Genomic DNA, 19,851 nt, shown 5'->3' on the forward strand with positions numbered 1-19,851 from the left:
CATTTCTCCCAAATTCCAAATAAAAACAGTCATTTGGAGTATTTATTTGGAGAAAATGAGAAATGGCTGAAATAACAAAAAACAAGAAAACAAGTTCATATTCATAAAGTTTTAAGAGTTCAGAAATCAATATTTGCTGGAATAATCAGTTTTTTAATCACAGTTTTCATGCATCTTGGCATGTTCTCCTCCACCAATCTTACACACTGCTTTTGGATAACTTAATGCCACTCCTGGTGCAAAAAAATAGGCAGTTCAGCTTGGTCTGATGGTTGTGATCAGCCATCTTCCTCTTGATTATATTCCAGAGGTTTTCAGTTTGGTAAAATCAAAGAAACTCATCATAATATGAAATATTCTTGCTGAGCAGACAAAGAAACAGTAGCAGAGTAAATACAGGCAGAGATGATTTATTTGCATCATTCTTTACTGCATGTTGTAATACTGCCTCATTTAGTGAAAACAACAATGACAACACAACACTGTGTGATTCAGTTGTTCATAGCATTAAAGTGTATTGGATAAAAAAAATCCACATTTGTAGCAAGAATAAAATAAATTATATAGTAATATATGCTAAAAAAAAAACAAAAAAAAAAACTACCTAACAGATCCAGCTTTATTCAGTCTTAAATGTATGCACAGATTCACAGTATTAAGTACAATGCAAAAAATGATAAAATATGAGTGTACCTATGATGTGGTGATACACTTTTGGGACTAAGAAGTATATTTTAAACTTCCTTTTGTTAATTTAGCACTACCCACGGAGCCTTGAAGTCACAGCATGTCCTTCACAGCATATTTCACCTTTCGGCATCACACTGGTGTCTGTTTTTGTCCATGTGGAAACCCATTAGTATGCTGAGACTGGCTGTGGTTTTCCCAAAAAGCTTGCCGCACCTTTTCCAGTTCTGACATTACAGGAAGTCTAATGTCCAAATGCATCAGCAAGTTCTCCAGCCATTCTTCTAACTTTGCAAATGTGGGACTAGAAAGAAAGAAAATTACATAAAGAGTAAAGACACAGTTATTTGGACAGTAGACACGATATAAACTTTTTTTTTATTGAATTATTGCATATTTGTCATAATTAATGCTAAAAGATCTTTACGCTGAATACAATACACTGACATGCCAAATGTCAAAGTACATAGTACTAGTATCCCAGTACTAGCAGTTTACATAATGCTATACCATGTCAGTGTATTAGGCAAACTTTTATCAAATTCAAAGCACATTTTAAATGATCCTTCATGTATTTATGGAGCAAAGTTATCTAACATGCAAATAAGTGATTCTTAAGCAACTCAAGTCATCTTAAGTAATCAAATTGAAAATAACTTTCTGGTAAGTCATCAAAGAAGTCATTAAATGATAGAATGTCTTCAATTTTGGTGATTTTTGAAAATATCTAACATAAATTAAAACTGCATTTCACAATAGAAACACTGTATGAACATTTACACATGAGGGTGGTGGTCGAGAAGTTTTGCTTCCCGTGTTTTGTGAGATGTTTTGTTATTATTGAAAAAAAAAACATAAATTAGGATTTGTGTCGGAGAATTCTTCAGTATACCATCTTTATCTGTATGTAAACTAAGGTTTTAAGGCTTTTTTTGAGGTTTTAATTAAGTGATTACCTTACTTCATAAATAAATTAAATCATTCTATGAATGCATTTTTTTTTTATTTGATAAGATTCTTGTAGTGTAATATTGCAGTTTTTTATAGATCTAAACTGTTCACTGTGACACCATAAAAGAAAATGTATATAGTTATATGAGGAGACCTACCGTTTTTCTGTCTCTGTGTCACAGCAGAGAGCCGCAAGAGGAAAGAACGAGGGTGGGCATTCAGTGGGATAGTAGCGCTCCAGAAATTCGTTCACACCTAGGCCAAATTCCATAGTGCGAGGTAGATAGTCTGGATCAGCGTACACTCTGCCAATAATCTGAGACAAAGGAAAGAAATTCACGCTATAAACATTTTTCTTTTATATTCTGAGTGATCATAACTGTTAGTAAAGTAATATTTACCTCACAAAGAATGATTCCAAAAGAGAAGATGTCAACTCGTTCATCATAGCTTATTCCTTTGAGATAGAAAAGAGAGACCAAGATTTGTTGTAGATTCCAGCCCAGCTAAAGAAACAATCTGGCCAAATTAGTGTATATTTTGGTTTGTGTTTGTTGCTGGTCTACAAGATATGTTTAACCAAGATGATTGACTAACATGAAAAGCAAGGCTATGGCTGTGTTCAGACTGCAGGCGAACTGAATTTTAAATTACAATATTTTTATTTGGATGTTAATTTAACTTAAACATATACCTATAAATAGCACAATCTCTTAAGTTTGTCATTGTGAGTGATGCAAAAGAATCCGATTTGAGAAGCCATGCTAAAATGCATTTGTACAAATCTGACTAACTACATTTCAAACCAGCTCAAAATATAGTTTTGGTCTGATTTTCAAAAAGTTTTTGTGTAGTTTCTGGCTGTTCAGACAATCAAAAATGTGGATACAACCTTGATATTTTGGCTAGAAGTCCGAACATAGCCTATGATGACCAGCTTTACCAAAATCAGATACAACATATACTATACTGGTCTACAGCTGGGAACAAGATAGCTTACCAGCATAAAGTATATGTTTGTTTGAATAACCAGCTTTTCAATCACCTTAACCATCAAACGCCATGATAGACCATACCATCAATATAATTTTGTCCACCACACAGGGAAATTCAGGGTAATACAGGCAGGAGCATTGCTTTTTATAATCCCTGTGTTCATAATCCTGTTCACTGAGCACATAGACAGACCAACCAGGATAAAAATCCTTCCCATATAGCATATTGATTGGTCTGATTTGGTATAGGATTTGTGGGTATCATGGAGCAACTATCAATATGCATGAAAAAGTACGATTTCTCCAATCAATTTCAGTTCAATTCCAATCTGGATCAATGTCTTTTTTTATCTTTCAAAACAGCTCTCACCTCGCATCATCTCTGGTGCCATCCAGTATGGGTTCCCCACCACTGTGTATCTTTTCTTCCGCTGTGGCTTTTTCAGGGTACCGGTAGATATTTGTTCAGGAGTAGAATTCCGTCTCTGAGGTTTGTCCTCCATTACAAGTCGTGCCAGTCCGAAATCAGCCACCACCACTGTCTTATTCTGTGGAAATGGAGCAAGACTATTAAACAGGTCTACAAGAAAAAAGAAATTATATTATTTTAATATTTTTAGGATATCCGTGTCTTTGTTAGGTTTTTACCTCTTTGACCAGGCAGTTGTGCGAGTTTAGATCTCGATGTATAACATTCATGGAATGCAGGTAGGCCTACAGAAAGAGAACAGAAGATGAGAGGAAATAATCATATTATCTTGCTACAGTCTGATTACAGCTACAGCTGCATTTTATCTCGTGCAAAAATCGGTTGTGTGGGGTTAGTTATGTTGCCAGCTATTTAGACATTAATGGCTGTGCATTAAATTATTTTCAAATTAGCAAATCTATACTGCTGAGTCCTATAAAAAATCGAATAAAATATAATCAGATTTTTATCAGTTTTTGGTCTTTTTCTATTCAAATAAATAAGAGGCTTGCCTTGTATGACTGAAGGCATTGCAAAGTTGTCCCCAAAGTGAACAAACTTGCCTATAAGGACTTTGGTTTGAATCAGTATCAGAATCAGAGTTTTTTTTACTCCTCCCTTCCCATTTCGTATTGCATTTTGGAATTATAGTATGCATCTGTGATATTTGTGTATATTCAACTTATTTACTAAAATCTATACTATTCATGTCATACTTAAAAACTAGTTCTTATATGCAACTAATACACTGGGGACAATGGGGACTTCTTCATTTTCAATGAAAGTGCATCTAAAAAGTTTGTATTGCAAGTCATTTTAAAGCATTTGTATTGGTCAATTCATTATGAAATAAAGCATGACAATAAGTTGTGATGAGGTGGGTCGTAGTTCTTACCATTCCTGCAGAGATGTCCTTTGCATAGCTTACTCTAAGGTTCCAAGGATAATTGCTATCCTGTTGTATAAAATGATATGGGGCAATGATATACCACAGGCTAGATATAATAATAATAATAATAATAATAATAATAATAAGAAGAACAAGAAGAAGAAGAAGAAGAAGAAGAAGAAGAAGAAGAAGAAGAAGAAGAAGAAGAAGAAAAAATAACGTTCAAACCATTTTTTCTATTGTTTCTCTCAGTGTCCCTCCTGGCACATATTCAGAGATGAGGTTCAGTCGTTTATCTTTGAATAAAATTCCGATGAACTTCAGGACGTTTGGGTGATCCAGGCAGCGCATCACTTTAACCTGGAATGAGATTTTTTTTACACTTTATTTATAAATAAAAAGACTAAGACAGTCTAGTTTCCTAAGTAAAAAAGGCTCTTTAGTAATTACCCTTTTTATTAAAAGTCCTCGAAGAGCTTTGGTGCTTAATATAAATGGGTTTATTTACATATGTTTTTTTATTATGAGTTTTGTGGTGCAGGAAAATGTGGGACACATCTTGAATATGGTTGTGAACCAGGGTTGTCATGGTAGCTAGAATCAAGCTAAATAACTGTGCACTGGCTTCATAATGTAACCGCAGAACTATTTAAGAAGAAAAAGTCTCAGCTTCAATCTGTTTTACACAGCATTTCATTTTCACCAAACCTATTCATACCACTGTACATATTTGATTTACCTACTTTTACAATGACACGACTTCGTCAACCCAAGGACTATCTTTCTATATCTATGATTATAAAATTTACTGTAGAATTACATTTACATTTAATGTTGTTATGTTTGAAATTGTTTGTATTATTACTGTATATTCATTTAATAAGTGTAGAGTTAGCAGTAACCATTGCTTTAATGTCTAACTGGAAGGCCAAATTACCCAAACCCTGTTCATATGACAACATCACTAACAATGCCCCAACATATTTAGAGGCTGAAGGCTAACATGTGCTTCCTCTGATACTCTGATACAGGTCCGCCCTGCCTTATTTCCAAGCCTTTATTGCCTTCACCTCATTTAAATTTTGCAGCTTCATCTCTATTGAGAAATGACTTAACTGTAAAACAGTCAAGAAATCAGAAAGTCACAGACCTCTTTGAGAAATGTCTGTTGAGTTTCCTCATCAAAACGAAGAAGTTCCTTCATCACCATGACCTCTCCGGTTTCCTGATGTGTCACCTGGCAACCAAAGATAAAAGGTACTTTTATTGTAACACTGCGATTGACCTTAATTGTATCTATACTGTTAGAATAGCCAGTTTCGCTTTACCTTAATGGCTTGTCCGAAGAAGCCCTTGCCCAAAACCTCCCCATTTATCAGGTCAGAGGGCCGGAAGATACGCTGTGTCTTGTCAATGGGGTCGATACGTAAAGACTCTGAACGATTAATGTCTCTTCTGTGAGAAAGCAGCGGCAGGTGACTGTGGGAGCATGGGCTTTTATCAATGCTGCAGCTACGCCTGCAGAGGGGAAGAAACCAGGACTTGGTTAGATTCTTGTGTGCAGTATAGATTTTTTTTTTGACTATTTGATTTGAGGCTATATGCCATTGTGAATAGTTCTTTGAATTTTTATTCAGCATTATAAACATGAGCACTCTAAAACAGGGGTGTCCAAACTTTTTTTGTTGGGGGCCAGAAAGAGAAATATATTTGAAGTCACGGGCCACAGACTCTGTAATAAAACAAATAATGAAATATATCACTTTAAATAATACATTTTCCTAATTACTTTCATTTACACACTATGTTACTTGACTTACTATCTTTATCTTTATCTTTGACAGTGTTGTGTAAACTAAGATTTTTCTAATTGATGTTTTATTTCATGATGTCTCTTAATATTAAACTACGGCAAAATTACGGCAACTTTTAGACTCTTTTGCTCTTTTTCTGCGCTACAACTAAACACTCTTGGCCCTTCTAGACTCTTTGGCCCGTATTTCTGTGCTACAACTGAACACTCTCACCCCTTCTAGACTCTTTGGTCCGTTTTTCTGCGCTACAACTGCGCACCCTTTCCGCTTTTAGACTCTTTCGCCTGTTTTTCTGCACTACAACTGTGCACTCTCTCCGCTTTTAGACTCTTTGGCCCGTTTCTGACACCTAGCGTTCAAACTTTGACTCTCACTTTATAAAAACCTGCTTAACAGCGGGCCAACTTTCATTCTATTTCTAAAATACCTTGCAGGATGTTCCAAAAAAGGAAACGGGCCGCAAATGGCCCACGGGCCGTAGTTTGGACACCCCTGCTCTAAAAGATAAAGCCAGCGCTTAGACAGTAGTGCCACCTGGCTGATCATGTGTGATCATAAGTGTATTGGTGTAGTGAGAGAATAATTCTTACAGAATGTGTCTGGAGCGTTGTCGTGGACTTTGACTCTGAGGAGGGAAGACAGCTAATTTTCCAGGTTGGTCTGCCTCCTCTTTGAGTGGCTCAAATGGATCTTCCATTAGGCCGTTAGGGTTGTGTTCTATAGTAAGTTTCAGCCCGTGCTCAAGGTCATGGATCAGCAGGTCAATCTGTTAGAGAGCAATAACACGTTAGCACTGTATCGTCACAGAACAAATTGTTTGATTTCATTGCTTTTCATCTAACCTCATCAGGTGGAATGTTCTGTACAGAGACTCCATTAATCTCAAGGACAGTGTCCCCAACATGGATCAGGCCCTTTACTTCAGCACTGGTGTTGTTTGAGTTCAACCTGCAGACAGGTAGATTATGAGTGATTAAAAAACAGCTTTTGGTGGAGTTGTACTGGAATTGGTAGCATGTTAATTGATGTATGTTAAAGTCAGACTCACTGAGATACTTTGATAACGGGGCTGTTTCCATTGACAGGGCACTGATCCACTCTTAGGGAAAGACCTCTCCGGCTTTCTACTGAAGGAGGAAACGACACTAGCGCCACTGTATGAGGAAGTCTAGAACATTCTGACCCTGGATGCCTCGCTGATGCCAACTGATGGTAACAGTGCCCACTGCAGGAGAGATAAAGAATTTCATAGATAGTCAAGTCACAACTTTTAAAAATACACAGTACCATTCAAAAGTTTGAACGCACCTTCTATTTCAATGTTTTAGTGTTTTCTTTATTTCTTTATTGAATTTATTTTCTACACTGCAGATTAATATTAAATACATGAACACAATTAAGGGACACATATGGAATGATGTAGTGAACAAAAAAAGGGTTTTGGGATAAGCTGGACCACAGCCTGAAGGAATAACAGCTATTGTGGAAATACAATCGCAAAAAGGAAGCACATTGCATAGCAATCTGAATTACAAAAACTATTACAACTCTTCAAAAAACACTTGATGACAAAAATGGCAAACATGTAAAGCACAGTAGGCTTTTACATTTGCCTATTACATCTGAAATAACTATACACTTGGCGTATTATTCTTTAATTATTTATAAAAAATTTAATCATTAATTTGAAAACGGACATTTCTACTGATTTAGGTGAGATATCAGTAATGTCAGATTGTAGCATGTTTTCATTCTGGAACTTCTAAGAATACAAAACACCTACAAACATTTTAAGTATCTTTATCATTCCTGTCATACATTCATGAATGTACATGAGTTTCAACATAAACCCATACTGCACCCTAATGGCTAACCATGGTTTAAACTAACCAGTATAATTTGGAGTGCTCCACTAAGATGTATGAATCGCCATCTCCAATGAAGGTGCTGCATTTCTCACAGATGAAGCATTCAGAATGATATTTGTGCTCTCCAGCCACCTGTTGAGAGGAAGGAAGAGGATAAAAACAATCCGTTTAATTCATTGTTGTTTTAAAAACATTTTACTAAGCTAAATGAAGATACAGAAGGAGAGGATGTGGGGGTCTAGTGTTTGAGGGGGAAGAGTGGTGGTGATATCAGCTTGTCAGATATGAGCTCAGAGTGCACAATAAATGGAAGGAAGTGGATGAATGAGAGTGGGAGGGGCTGCGGTAATTTGAGATCAGTAAGAGGACTGAGTAACATAACACTCAAATTCTCACCAAAAGAAGAGGAACATCAAGTCCCCCACCCAAATAACTGTAATTAATTTGTGTGGGATACCTTTTTTATTCTTATGTAATCTTTGAAAACCTGTCACTCCTTGAGTAACTCCTTGGGGATGTTGAAAAAAGTGAATTAATTAAAACTAATAACAATATATAACAGTATATAATTACTACAATGAAGACATTTACCAGAAGCACTTTATTTTAAAACTCTAAAATTTTATTTTTTTTAAATAAACAAGCTTAAACAGTAATTTAATGAAATTAGATTTTTCTTTTTACTTTGGGTTCAAATAGATTCTTTTGTTACTTTACGCTTTCACCATATCCACTCGAATTACTCATCCTTATCACTGAGCATGACTCAAAAGAGGAGGTCCCATACTCACACCTCATAGAAATTACGGTACATTTTCTTAGTAAACCAGAATATGTCACTGCTGTCATAAAATTTCTAAAGAAACAATGAATTGCTGGTAACAGTGTGTCTCCTCCTTTAAAACATATAATAAGAAAAAATAAAAGAGATTTTTATAGATTTATAGATCATTTATGTCTATTTAAAGTATAGGCCTACCAGAAATCTGTGATTGTGTGTGTCTGAATAGCTGTGCACAACGAATGATTATAATGATTATAATTTACATTTTATATATATATATATATATATATATATATATATATAGATTATATAATTATATATTATATAATATATATTCCATATTGCTGTGGTTGTCCTGGGCAAGAATTATTTACATAGAGAGATAAAAAAAAAACTACCTTTACTGATTTTTGAGGGTACACAACTTTCCTTTATAGCGCACAAGCAGTCTTATGTCCTGCTTTTTCATTTATGTTTATGAGGATGTGACAGTGTCATTGATTGGGATTGTTAAAGGTATAAAATGCTCTGAAATCTAAACAATAAAAATAAGTTTTAAGATTTTAAACTGAATATGTGATCACAACAAGGAATTCCAGTGAAATGCCATCTATTCTTACTTATTAAAATTCATTTATATATGCGAAAACATGTACTAAATAAAATGTGGTCATATTTGAATTTATATATTGACATGTTTAACTAGTATATACATTTATATATGCTTTAATATATATGCTTTATATGTTGTAAATGAAAAGCTATGGACAACATCCCACAAATATTCACAAACATGCTTCCGGCCCAATCGAAACATTAAGGAAGGTAGGATCAGAGGGTTACCTACTGTCTGCATCATCACTATCATTGTTTTGCTATTTACTTATCAGCTTTCCTTTTCACCTCATTTACACAATTGGCGCATTATACATAACTCAAATGTAGAGATTTTTCCATGCATGGAAACATGTTAAAACATAGTTTAACCAGGAAAAAGTAGAAGACCAGTGGTTTCAAATGTATTATTTACATTTTAGTGTGGCAAAGCATGCAGTACAGATTTGTTTTTCAGCTGTTGAGACTTGAATAAGGTTCTCACAACATATAAAATGGCTCATAAATTCATGATGGAGGGACCAACAGAAATGCATACAAATTACATGCAACTGTCCAACAAAACCAGAATAAAATAAAACAGTACCCTTTAATCAGATAAAGTGCCAGTAAAGTTAAGTTACTTGATTACAAGTAAGAATCATATGACATCCTAAACAGATCAAAACTCTTACCATGTCTGTTTGTAACTGATCAAGTCGGTAAACTGTTATTGAACACATTTATACAGTAGCACCCCTGCAACTCTGGATGTAAGGTTTCCAATACAGATGTACCATTATGATCTTACCATAATGACGCCAGTAGTGATGATTTCTGAGCAGCCCTGACACTGTTCCCCAAAGCGGGACCAGTAGTCTTTCCTACAGAAGAACTGTCCATCCCTCTCATAATACCGGTGAGAGAGCATGCAGTTGCACTCGCAGCACCTTTAGGTGGCCAACAGAAAAGAGATGGTTAAGCGAAGGGTTAACACTTTTTGTTTATTCAAAGAAATTACATCCAGCTTTTAAGAACCTCAGATTAGTTAGATTTGCACAAAAATGTCAATGAATAACACAATTGTTATTCATTGACATTTTTGTGCAAATCTAACTAATCTGAGGTATATAGTGCAGATGTCTATAACCATGTAAAAAACATTTACCTACGCAATATAAAAGTTCTTGTATGTAAGAACTTCAAATCACTTTAGAAAACTTGTGCACATGTACATGCATACAGTAACATGAATATGCTAAAAGAATTCTCATTTTGAAGAAGGTAGTTGATTTCTTGTGAGTTAGATTGGATATTAAAGCTTGATTTTAGGTTTATTAGCATATGAACTGGTTCAGATTTTTCTTTTATCTTTATGTCTATATCACACACAAATTAACATCATTAAGCACTTATTACTCAAAGCATGTGATGAGTATAGTGGATGATGACTCTAAACACTAGACACCCATGAGGGGAGCTTTGGAACTGTTTTACGCAACCAAATTGTAAGGGCTCACCCAGAAAGGTAATCAAACTTAGGTTATTAGATCAATACCACCTTACTGGGTGACCTAGTAAAGGCAGTTAATAGGACCCAAGGGCAGTGTAGACAAGACTGAGAGCAGATTAAATTGGAAATAAAAAATAAACCAATGTTTATTTGGTAGAGGAGTGCTCTACCACTCTTTTAGCCAAAACAGCTGTGGTGAGAAATGGTAGGGATTGTTTTAGAGGTGGTGGGTCCAAAAAGGAGGTAGAAAACCAAAGAACAACCTGCACCCAATGTGGGGGTTTTGGCGGGAAAAAGAGAACAAAGGATGCCAGGAGGAGGCTGGCTTTCCCAGGGACAGGGAAAAATAGTTAAACAAAACAAAATGGCTCCTCCAACAAAAGGAAAACTGAAAAACTGAGATAGGGGAAAATAAAGGAGAAAAGGAAGGCACAGCCACAGCCTTTTACAGATAAATTATTTATTTATTTATTTATTACTCTTTCTTTTACTCTCTCTTTGTTAAGAGGAAGGGAAAAGGAGGGAAAGAAAGAAATTATGTCTCAGGGACTCGAAAGTATAAGGAATAGTAGCCACTTGGCCACTCACACACACTCTCACACACACAAAGACACAGCAACTGCTGGTCTGTGTTCCTCACTCTTTTAAAACCAACCCACAGGTGTTCCTGATTAGGCCTGATTGCTACCTGAGGCTGCCCGTTGCCCCCCTCTGGTGGTCGGAGGGCGCCTAGCCCTTGAGCCAGCCCTTACACAAATGATGTAAAAAAAAAAAAAAAAAACCTGTCTTTTACACTTAATTGTACATGGACATGCCAAAAGTCATGCTGCCAGGCACAATCATAACCACATGCTGTGCTGCCCGCTGTGGGTGGTAATACCTTCTATGAAGTATCCACACTGTGGATCGAGAAATGATCATTCCTGCAGAACTTTAGAAATGAAACATCCCATTCATCTGTCAACTAATGCTATCGGGCCTCAATCCAACCTCACTTAGAAGAGAACACCTCCCAAATGTTCCCAAGCTATGCTTTAACTGATTTTCACTATTCATTCATTCCAATAACAATTTACACATTGTTGTCAAATGACTTTTGGCATTGTTATTGTTCCAAATTCTTAGCCCTAAAACCTTTGCACAGTAATATACGTTTACTCTACTCCTGGTCTATATAAATTAAATGTAACCAGTGAATCACTGAAAATATACCTGTTCTAATAAGTACATTTTATAGGTTTTGCGTACATGATGCTGAACATACATAAAAGGAAATTATGACAATAGCAGGATAAGATTCTCACATTCTGCACATCTGAACAGGAAATGTGCTCTGTGGCTTCAACAGATGTCACTTTGCTTTTGTCTTATCTCAAACACAAAACGCACCATCACACAGGTCTACACTCACTCACATTCACACACACATCCACCCACACACACCCATCTGTGCTGCGGCTGCCTTTACTTATTTTGATCTGTAGGTCAAATGCCTTGTGTCACCTCCCACCTCTGCCTAAGATCTACACACTCTTCAAGGATTTCCTGCTGAAAAAAAGGATCAGCCAAAAAAAAATTAAACGCCCCATTTCAAACTTAACATTCTAACAAATATGTGATGGTATCTCTGTCCTGGGGCATGTTGTAACCTCACAGTAGGAGTGCTGGAAAAAGAGGTGGAGATTAAACAGCAAAAACTGGTTCAAAGCAGTGTGTGGTGTATGTGTGACTGTACAAACACACAAAACACATGTTTATGTTTCTGTAAGCCAGCCGTTTAGAACAGACTGTAATGGATGATGGAATAATATAGATCATATAGAGTACTATATTATAACTAAAACAGCACACAACCCAAAGGGTTGTACAGTACAGTACAGTATACAGTAGTGTTTTTTTCAGCCAGAGCACATTCTCTGCTTAAAGTACTTTACCAGTCATTACCGTACTTTCCAAAGTTAAAGTTGAAAGTGTAAACTAGACAGTTTCCTCTTTTTTGGAGTAAACAACTTTCAAACCACACGCGTCAATGTACACGCCCAACACTACAGATGCTTCAAAAGGTTCTTTGAGGGATGTCAGAAAAGAACCACTGTTGATTTCATAAAGAATCAGGCTTTATAGAATTGGGTGATGTTAGGGTTCCCTTACAAAAAAGAAGTTGCTTTTAGTATACTCCAATACTTCTTTTTAACTAAAGCCATTTGAGTATGCTAATACTTTTATGTACTTATCAGAGACATACTGACCCAAAATTAACTTAATTATACTTAACTACGAAACATCTATCTATGAAATATCCAGGTAAATTTGGTCCATACTTGTACTTTTCTATTTGACACACATTCCAAACTCCTGTATACAGTCTGTGTAATTGTGGTGTTTTGTTTTAAATTGAAATGTTGATTTGAGTAATGTTTTGGAACCTATTACAGTGTTTGTAAAACCTTAGAGTGCAAAAAATTTAATCTAAGTGGCAAGTAATAATCCACATGAGACTCTGCATCCTCTTATGAGGATGAGGATTACATTTTTGCCTCTTTGCACCATGATACTTTTTGATCCTTGACACTATGTTTTTAAAATGTTTAGCTTTTGGCCTCATCTAATAGTCACATGACAACATTGCACTAAATTAACTGATAACAAGATGGCGGGAATCCAAGTAAAATTTTCTACAACAAAACGAAGCTGTAATTTTCTTTCAAAGTCAAACGAGTGCTGGATGTTAATCTACAAAGATTTCTCTCCTGAAAACTGTTTATTTGTTTTTTGTTTATTGAGTAAAGCGCTTTAATTTATTTTTATTTACAGTAAGGTAAGATTTCCAATATGTTAGTGCAGTTAGCAGCAGCGCTAGACGTGGTTAGCAGTAGCGCTAGACGTGGTTAGCAGCGCTTAGCGCTAGTAAAAGCCACCTTATAGCACTACACTGTGGGACCCTACCAGATCAGGAGAATCTCTCGCTATCTTTAAGAAACTCCTGAAGACTGAGCTCTTCAAAGAGCACTTACTCTCTTAACACCTCTAACACACTAACTACTTCTAACCTCATTTCCTTCTTCCCCTCCTTCACTCCTCTATCCTATTATTCCCCTTTGACCTCCTTTTATCCCTATCCAAAGATGTTTTACCTTTAAACTTATTTTACATTGTACTTGACTATTGTAAGTCGCTTTGGACAAAAGCGTCTGCCAAATGTAATGTAATGTAATGTAATGTAATGAGTGTTCCGGTAAGCCAAGGTGCTATCAGCTAGCGGTTCGTCCCACGTAGCTTGTTTTAACACAGTGTTAACATGTTTAAACACGCAGGCTACAGTCTGATATACCCACTCTGGACGGAGAAACAGCTAGTGGTGTGGTTAGCGGCTAATGCTAATACTGCTCCAGCCTTAGTGCTAGAGAAAAACTTCCTAATGAATGCTGTACATTAGCGGAGTGGCTTTACTGATCTTTAATACTTGACTGGTAGAATTCATACATAAGGCACACCAGATTATATGGCGCACTGTCGATTTTTGGGAAAATTAAAGGATTTAAGTATGCATTATAGTGCAAAAAATATGTAACTTATATGATTAACAGCAAACTAACAGCATTTTTAGGTATAGCTGCAGTACAAAATAACGTGTAGAAGTACAACTGTAGTGCAAATGACAGACTGTTCCATGGGCCTGGGGTTGTGAGTTTAATACCAACTCTGGGTCACTACTTATCAGGGTCTTCCTTACAAAAATTCTTATTACAGAGTAGAGGTATTAGAAAACATTGATATATCAAAGTATTGTGATATTTAGTTTTGCAATACTGTTTTGATTTATAAAAACACAGTATTGATTTTTAGTCAATTATTAGATTAGTGTGGCCGTAGACAGTGGTTCATTTTGTGTTGGTTTAAACCTCTCCCACCAGTTATCAGTGTTGTACTATGTCATCAGATCACACTGTTGTAATTTAATAACAATCAAACATTTCCTTTACCCAGAATTTATGAATAAAATTGTATATTTTCATACACAGTTTATACACAGTCTTTCTTTTCTTAAATATTTTCTCATAACCCATGATTGCGATACATATCATATCGCCCACTTCTTGCCAATACAAAGCCTTTTTACAGAGTCTTTTCTTATCATAAAAAAGTGGGCTACAAGTAAATAGTACCAATAAGTTCACTAATCAATCAATTGATCAATCACTCAATTAAATGGTTGAATGACAACAGTAATAAATACCAGGTTACCACTCCTTTACCACACCTAAAGCATACTGAAAATAAATAAATAAAATAAATAAAAATACTTTTGAGAGTAAAATAAGGGACAATTTAGTCCCAGTACGTAATGAACCAGTACACAATACACATTTTTTATTACCAGTATATTTAAATTAGTATAGTTAGTACATAAAATATGATTTGATAACTGGACTGGTGTTTATTTAACAAAACATACCTTAAGTATACTGTTTCTGGAAAAGGTTTATTAGCCATTTAAAAGTTCAAACATTAATCATTTCCTTATCGAACCAGAGGTGGTTCTTCTGTGTCATTAATCCATTCAAAGTTATTTTAGTGTTTCCTGACAGAACAAACCAACACTTTTGTGTTAGTGTCTCGTCTTACCTTACATTGGCTCGTCTCCTCTTGTAACGTTGATCCTGCTCAGACATGTGAGTATCTCAGTTAGAATACCTCTCTCTCTCTCTCTCTCTCTCTCTCTTTGCTCTTATTTCGCTCACTTACACTCTCTCAAACTGCAGCCTGGAGGAGGAAATTGAGTAAGAGGGAGGAGAAGAAACGTTACGTTTCCCAGCTGTTCGGAAATCAGTTCCAAATGTGTCCAAATCTGAATGAATCTATCCTTAAGAATCTGCTGATCCCCAGGGTTGCACAACACAAGACACTGCTGCATGTGTGCTTGTTTTGTTTCAATGTTCTCTGCACTGTTCACTGTTCTTTTTTTGCCCTAGGAAGTGAGCTGTGCACTCAGTGACCAGCCCTTCTCTCTAACCCTAACTTTAGCCTGCCCCCCAATAACCCCTCCCAACCCCTCCCCCTCTTCCAGACTGCTTTGGTCAGCGTTACATACTGATGGGGGGGGTGGATACAGTTACAGTTACATTCTCCCACCTGATTCCCAGCAGCCCATAGCCTTGAGAAGCCTCCAGGAGAGAGTACTGAGGGACCTGCACCCAAATTTTTTCTGAAAACAAGCAGCTTTCAGTATCAGGAAGAAGGAATTTCACCCTGATCCAGCTGGAACAGGTTTAACTATCAGAGCTCCTTTAACTCACACGCACATTCCACGTGCAAACGATTTGATACGCAGCAAAACAGCCATCCAGCAAGTCAGCCATCAGGCAGTGCTAGCTTTGAAGGCTAAGTGTGTGGAGGGCTTTAACTACAACAACAAAAAGCACCCACCCACTCTGACAATACTGACAGTACTGAGCTGATTTTAGGGAATTGGAGCATAAAAATGCAGGGCTTCTTTTGTTGCTTATCCTACTTTCCATCTCATCAGCTCAGCTCACACCCAACCACTAAGGGTTTTGTTTTGCTGGTTTTTGTAATCAGCTAAAAGGCTTTCAGTTTCTGTAGTTGGAATTTTTCCACTCCTCTGTGCAGTGTGCCCAAGTTGAGAGATTTTTCTAGGTCATCTTGTTGACTGTTGTGACAACTTGTCCGAGGTCCATTCACAAATTTTCTGTGATAGTTTTAGGTCAGGAGAATGTGAGGGACACTCCAAAAGCTTAATTTGTTAATTTCATCTCAGTGTCTACTCAGGTAATCCATAATTTGAGGAAGGGCTGGGAGGTTAGTCAAATTACCAAGAGACCACTTTAGTTTCTGATCAGTTTCTCTGATGTTGCTATTTATAGGTATATGTTTGAGTAAAATAAACATTGTTGTTTAATTCTATAAACTACATACAACATTTCTCCCAAATTTAAAATAAAAATATTGTAATTTAGAGCATTTATTTGCTGAAAATGAGAAATGGCTGAAATAACAAAAGACACTGTGCTTTTAGCCCTCAAATAATGCAAAGAAAACAAGTTCATATTCATAAAGTTTTAAGAGTTCAGAAATCAATATTTGGTGGAATAACCCTGGTTTTAATCACAGTTTTTATGCATTTTGGCATATTCTCCTCCACTAGTCTTACACACTGCTTTTGGATAACTTTATGCCACTCCTGGTGCAAAAAAACATCCAGTTCAGTTTGGTTTGATGGCTTGTGATCATCCATCTTCCTCTTGATATTCCAGAGGTTTTCAGTTTGGTAAAAACAAAACAACTCGTAATTTTAAGTGGTCCCTCATTTTCTTTCCAGAGCTGTATTTACAGTATCATCTGGCTCTAGTTTGAGGTATATTTTGGATTATTGACCAACTATTAAAGTTTTCTTATTTTATTGTCATCTTCAGCATTTTAAAAGCTTTAAAAGTTTGTCGTTGACTTCCAATATTTGCTGGTATTTAATGGAATCCATTCTTTCCCCTACCTTTACAATGTTGCAAATGCCACCATCTGCGACACAACCACAGCACATAACAGATCCACCCCTATACTTCACAGTTGGCAAGGTTCTTTTCATGAAATGCAACTCCAATGATTTGGCTGTTTAAATGTGGGGTTTTAGAGTGTTTTCACACCTTAAAGATTGAACCAGAGTCATTTTCTTTGTTACATTATGTAAATGTGGTCCGGTTAGTTTTGGTTTCACACTGCAGTTGACTAGTGAGCGGACTAAAGACTTTTACTACATTCTGTTGTCATCAGCTACGTTGGTGGAGACTTCCTATACTTCATGTTAATTGGTTTGTAGAATGTTTTAAGTTCAGCTTTGAGTTGCCCCCAAACTCTGGTCCTTTAGTCCGGACTACTCTGGTTCATTAAGTACGAAGAAACAAATTAAAACGTGTAAATCAGATTACAGAATGCTTGTGTAACCTTTTTAAAATTGAGATGCATTTTCATCAAGTAATTCAGGAGACTTATTTATTTATTTAATTATTTATTAAATGAAACAGGAAAACAAATGCAAGTTAGATAAAAAAGATAAAGAACACACTCTGCTCAAAGTAAAATCAGCACAAAGTGAAAATTAAAACGTAAACACAGCAGATCTGCTGGTAACAGCCATTGCTCATTGGTTCCATGTGCAAGACTTTGGGTCACATTTGAATTTAGATTTCCACTTATACAAATACAGAACACAAATACACAATTTACAAACTGCAAAACACACACACAGTTACACACTAAGGAATCACATAAATGCAGATACAATTTAAAGATACAATTAATTTAATGTGAGCTAGTAAAGCAATAAGGGAACTGGATCTGAGGTGTCATTAAAACATGTAATCCTAAATAATTTGAAAATTCAATGTATACAGCAGAAAATATGATTCTGAAAGAGTGTTAATGCACATGTCCAGAATAAACAAGATATCAAAATTACCAACATGTACTAAAAAAGGTCATTGTAAGCTCCCCCTAATACAACCCCTGGCAAAAAGTATGGAATCACCAGTCTTGGATGAGCACTCCTTCAGACATTTCATTCTGTAAAACAAACTCTGATCAAAAACATGATACAATAATAAGGTCATTCCAAAGTGCAACTTGTTGGCTTTCAGGAACACTCAAAGAAATGAAGAAAAAACATTGTGGAAGTCAGTGAATGTTACTTTTATTGACCAACCACAGGGAAAAAAATATGGAATCATGAAAAACAGATAAACAAAAGATGATTCAAAATACATCACTAGTATTTAGTTGCACCACCTTTGGCTTTTATAACGGCTTTCAGTCTCTGAGGCATGGACTTGATGAGTGACAAACAGTATTCTGCATCAATTTGGTGCCAACTCTCTTTGATAGCAGTTGCCAGATCAGCTTTGCAGGTCGGAGCCTTCTTGTGGACCGTTTTTTTCAATTTCCACCACAGGTTTTCAATTGGGTTGAGATCTGGACTATTTGCAGGCCATGACATCAACTGAATGTGTCTTTCTCCAAGGAATGCCTTCACTGTTTTCGCCCTATGGCACGATGCATTGTCATCTTGGAAAATTATTTAATTATCTCCAAACATCTGTTCAATTGAAGGGATGAGAAAACTGTCCAAAATGTCAATGTAAACTTGTGCATTGATAGAAGAATTAACCACAGTCATCTCCCCAGTGCCTTTGCCTGACATGCAGCCCCATATAATCAAGGACTGTGGAAATTTGGTTGTTTTCTTCAGGCAGGCCTCTTCATAAATCTCACTGGAACGGCACCAAACAAAAGTTCCAGCCTCATCACCTTGTCCAATGCAGATTCTTGACTCATCACTGAAGATAACTTTCATCCAGTCGTCCACAGTCCATGATTGCCTCTCCTTAGCCCACTGCAGTCTTGTTCTTTTATGTTTAGGTGTCAATGATGGTTTTCTTTAGCTTTCCTGTATTGAAATCCCATTTCCTTTAGGCGATTTCTTACAGTTCGGTCACATACATTGGCTCCAGCTTCTTCCCATTTATGCTTCATCTGTTTAGTTGTACTTTTTCGGTTTTCAAGACAAATGGCCTTAAGTTGCTTGTCTTGACGCTTTGATGTCTTTCTCGGTCTACCAGTACGCTTGGCTTTAACAACCATTCCATGCTGTTTGTATTTGGTCCATATCTTGGATACAGCTGACTGTGAACAGCCCACATCTAGCAACCATGCGTGAAGAGTTACCTTCTTCAAGAAGTTTCACAATCCTCTCTTTTGTTTCAAGAGACATTTCTCTTGTTGGAGCCATGGTTCTTGCCACTCTAATTCGTCCAGCAGCCCTCCAAGGTGTCATGACTGCAGGTGTTTTTAACTGCAGACTAACGAGCAGATCTAATCTGAGGCAGGTGTCCATTTAGGGAAAGGAAATTGACTGGGTGTGTCCTTATTTTCTACCTTCAATTTGAGTGATTCCATACTTTTTTCCTCAGAATTGAGTGATTCCATATTTTTTTCCCTGTGGTTGGTCAATAAAAGTAACATTCACTGACTTCCACAATGTTTTTTCTTCATTTCTTTGAGTGTTCCTGAAAGCCAACAAGTTGCACTTTGGAATGACCTTATTATTGTATCATGTTTTTGATCAGAGTTTGTTTTACAGAATGAAATGTCTGAAGGAGTGCTCATCCGAGACTGGTGATTCCATACTTTTTGCCAGGGGTTGTAAAACGAATTTTAGGTGGTGTCAGAAATGAGAAAAGGCAAGTAGTCCCAGTGCAATCAGATGATGAGTATGG

At 36.4% G+C, this 19,851-nt stretch overlaps 1 protein-coding gene across 1 annotated transcript; it reads right to left on the minus strand.

Annotated features, from left to right (window-relative positions):
• Window positions 1-394: 394 nt before the first annotated feature.
• On the minus strand, window positions 395-15,578 carry limk1b (LIM domain kinase 1b). The gene is made up of 15 exons (XM_007244469.4): window positions 15,191-15,578; window positions 9,863-10,001; window positions 7,696-7,805; window positions 6,854-7,030; window positions 6,648-6,753; window positions 6,396-6,571; window positions 5,320-5,509; window positions 5,142-5,228; window positions 4,220-4,351; window positions 3,998-4,057; window positions 3,282-3,347; window positions 3,004-3,181; window positions 2,040-2,095; window positions 1,797-1,954; window positions 395-991 (listed from the first exon to the last, which is right to left on the minus strand). Exons 1-15 carry the CDS (start codon window positions 15,235-15,237, stop codon window positions 820-822), a joined length of 1,854 nt encoding a protein of 617 aa, XP_007244531.2. The 5' UTR covers window positions 15,238-15,578; the 3' UTR covers window positions 395-819.
• Window positions 15,579-19,851: the final 4,273 nt, after the last annotated feature.

The sequence above is a fragment of the Astyanax mexicanus genome, chromosome 17, assembly GCF_023375975.1.
Source record: "Astyanax mexicanus isolate ESR-SI-001 chromosome 17, AstMex3_surface, whole genome shotgun sequence".
NCBI classification, from domain to species: Eukaryota; Metazoa; Chordata; class Actinopteri; order Characiformes; family Acestrorhamphidae; genus Astyanax; species Astyanax mexicanus.

Bases quoted from the DNA above. Each gene is read 5' to 3' on its own strand.
- limk1b (XM_007244469.4), bottom strand. From the start codon at position 15,237: ATGTCTGAGCAGGATCAACGTTACAAGAGGAGACGAGCCAATGTAAG. The intron at 5,229-5,319 runs GTAAAGCGAAAC...TTTGGTTGCCAG, and splicing joins TCTTCGGACAAGCCATTAAG to GTGACACATCAGGAAACCGG. The intron at 3,348-3,997 runs GTAAGAACTACG...CTCTTTCTGTAG, and splicing joins AGGACATCTCTGCAGGAATG to GCCTACCTGCATTCCATGAA.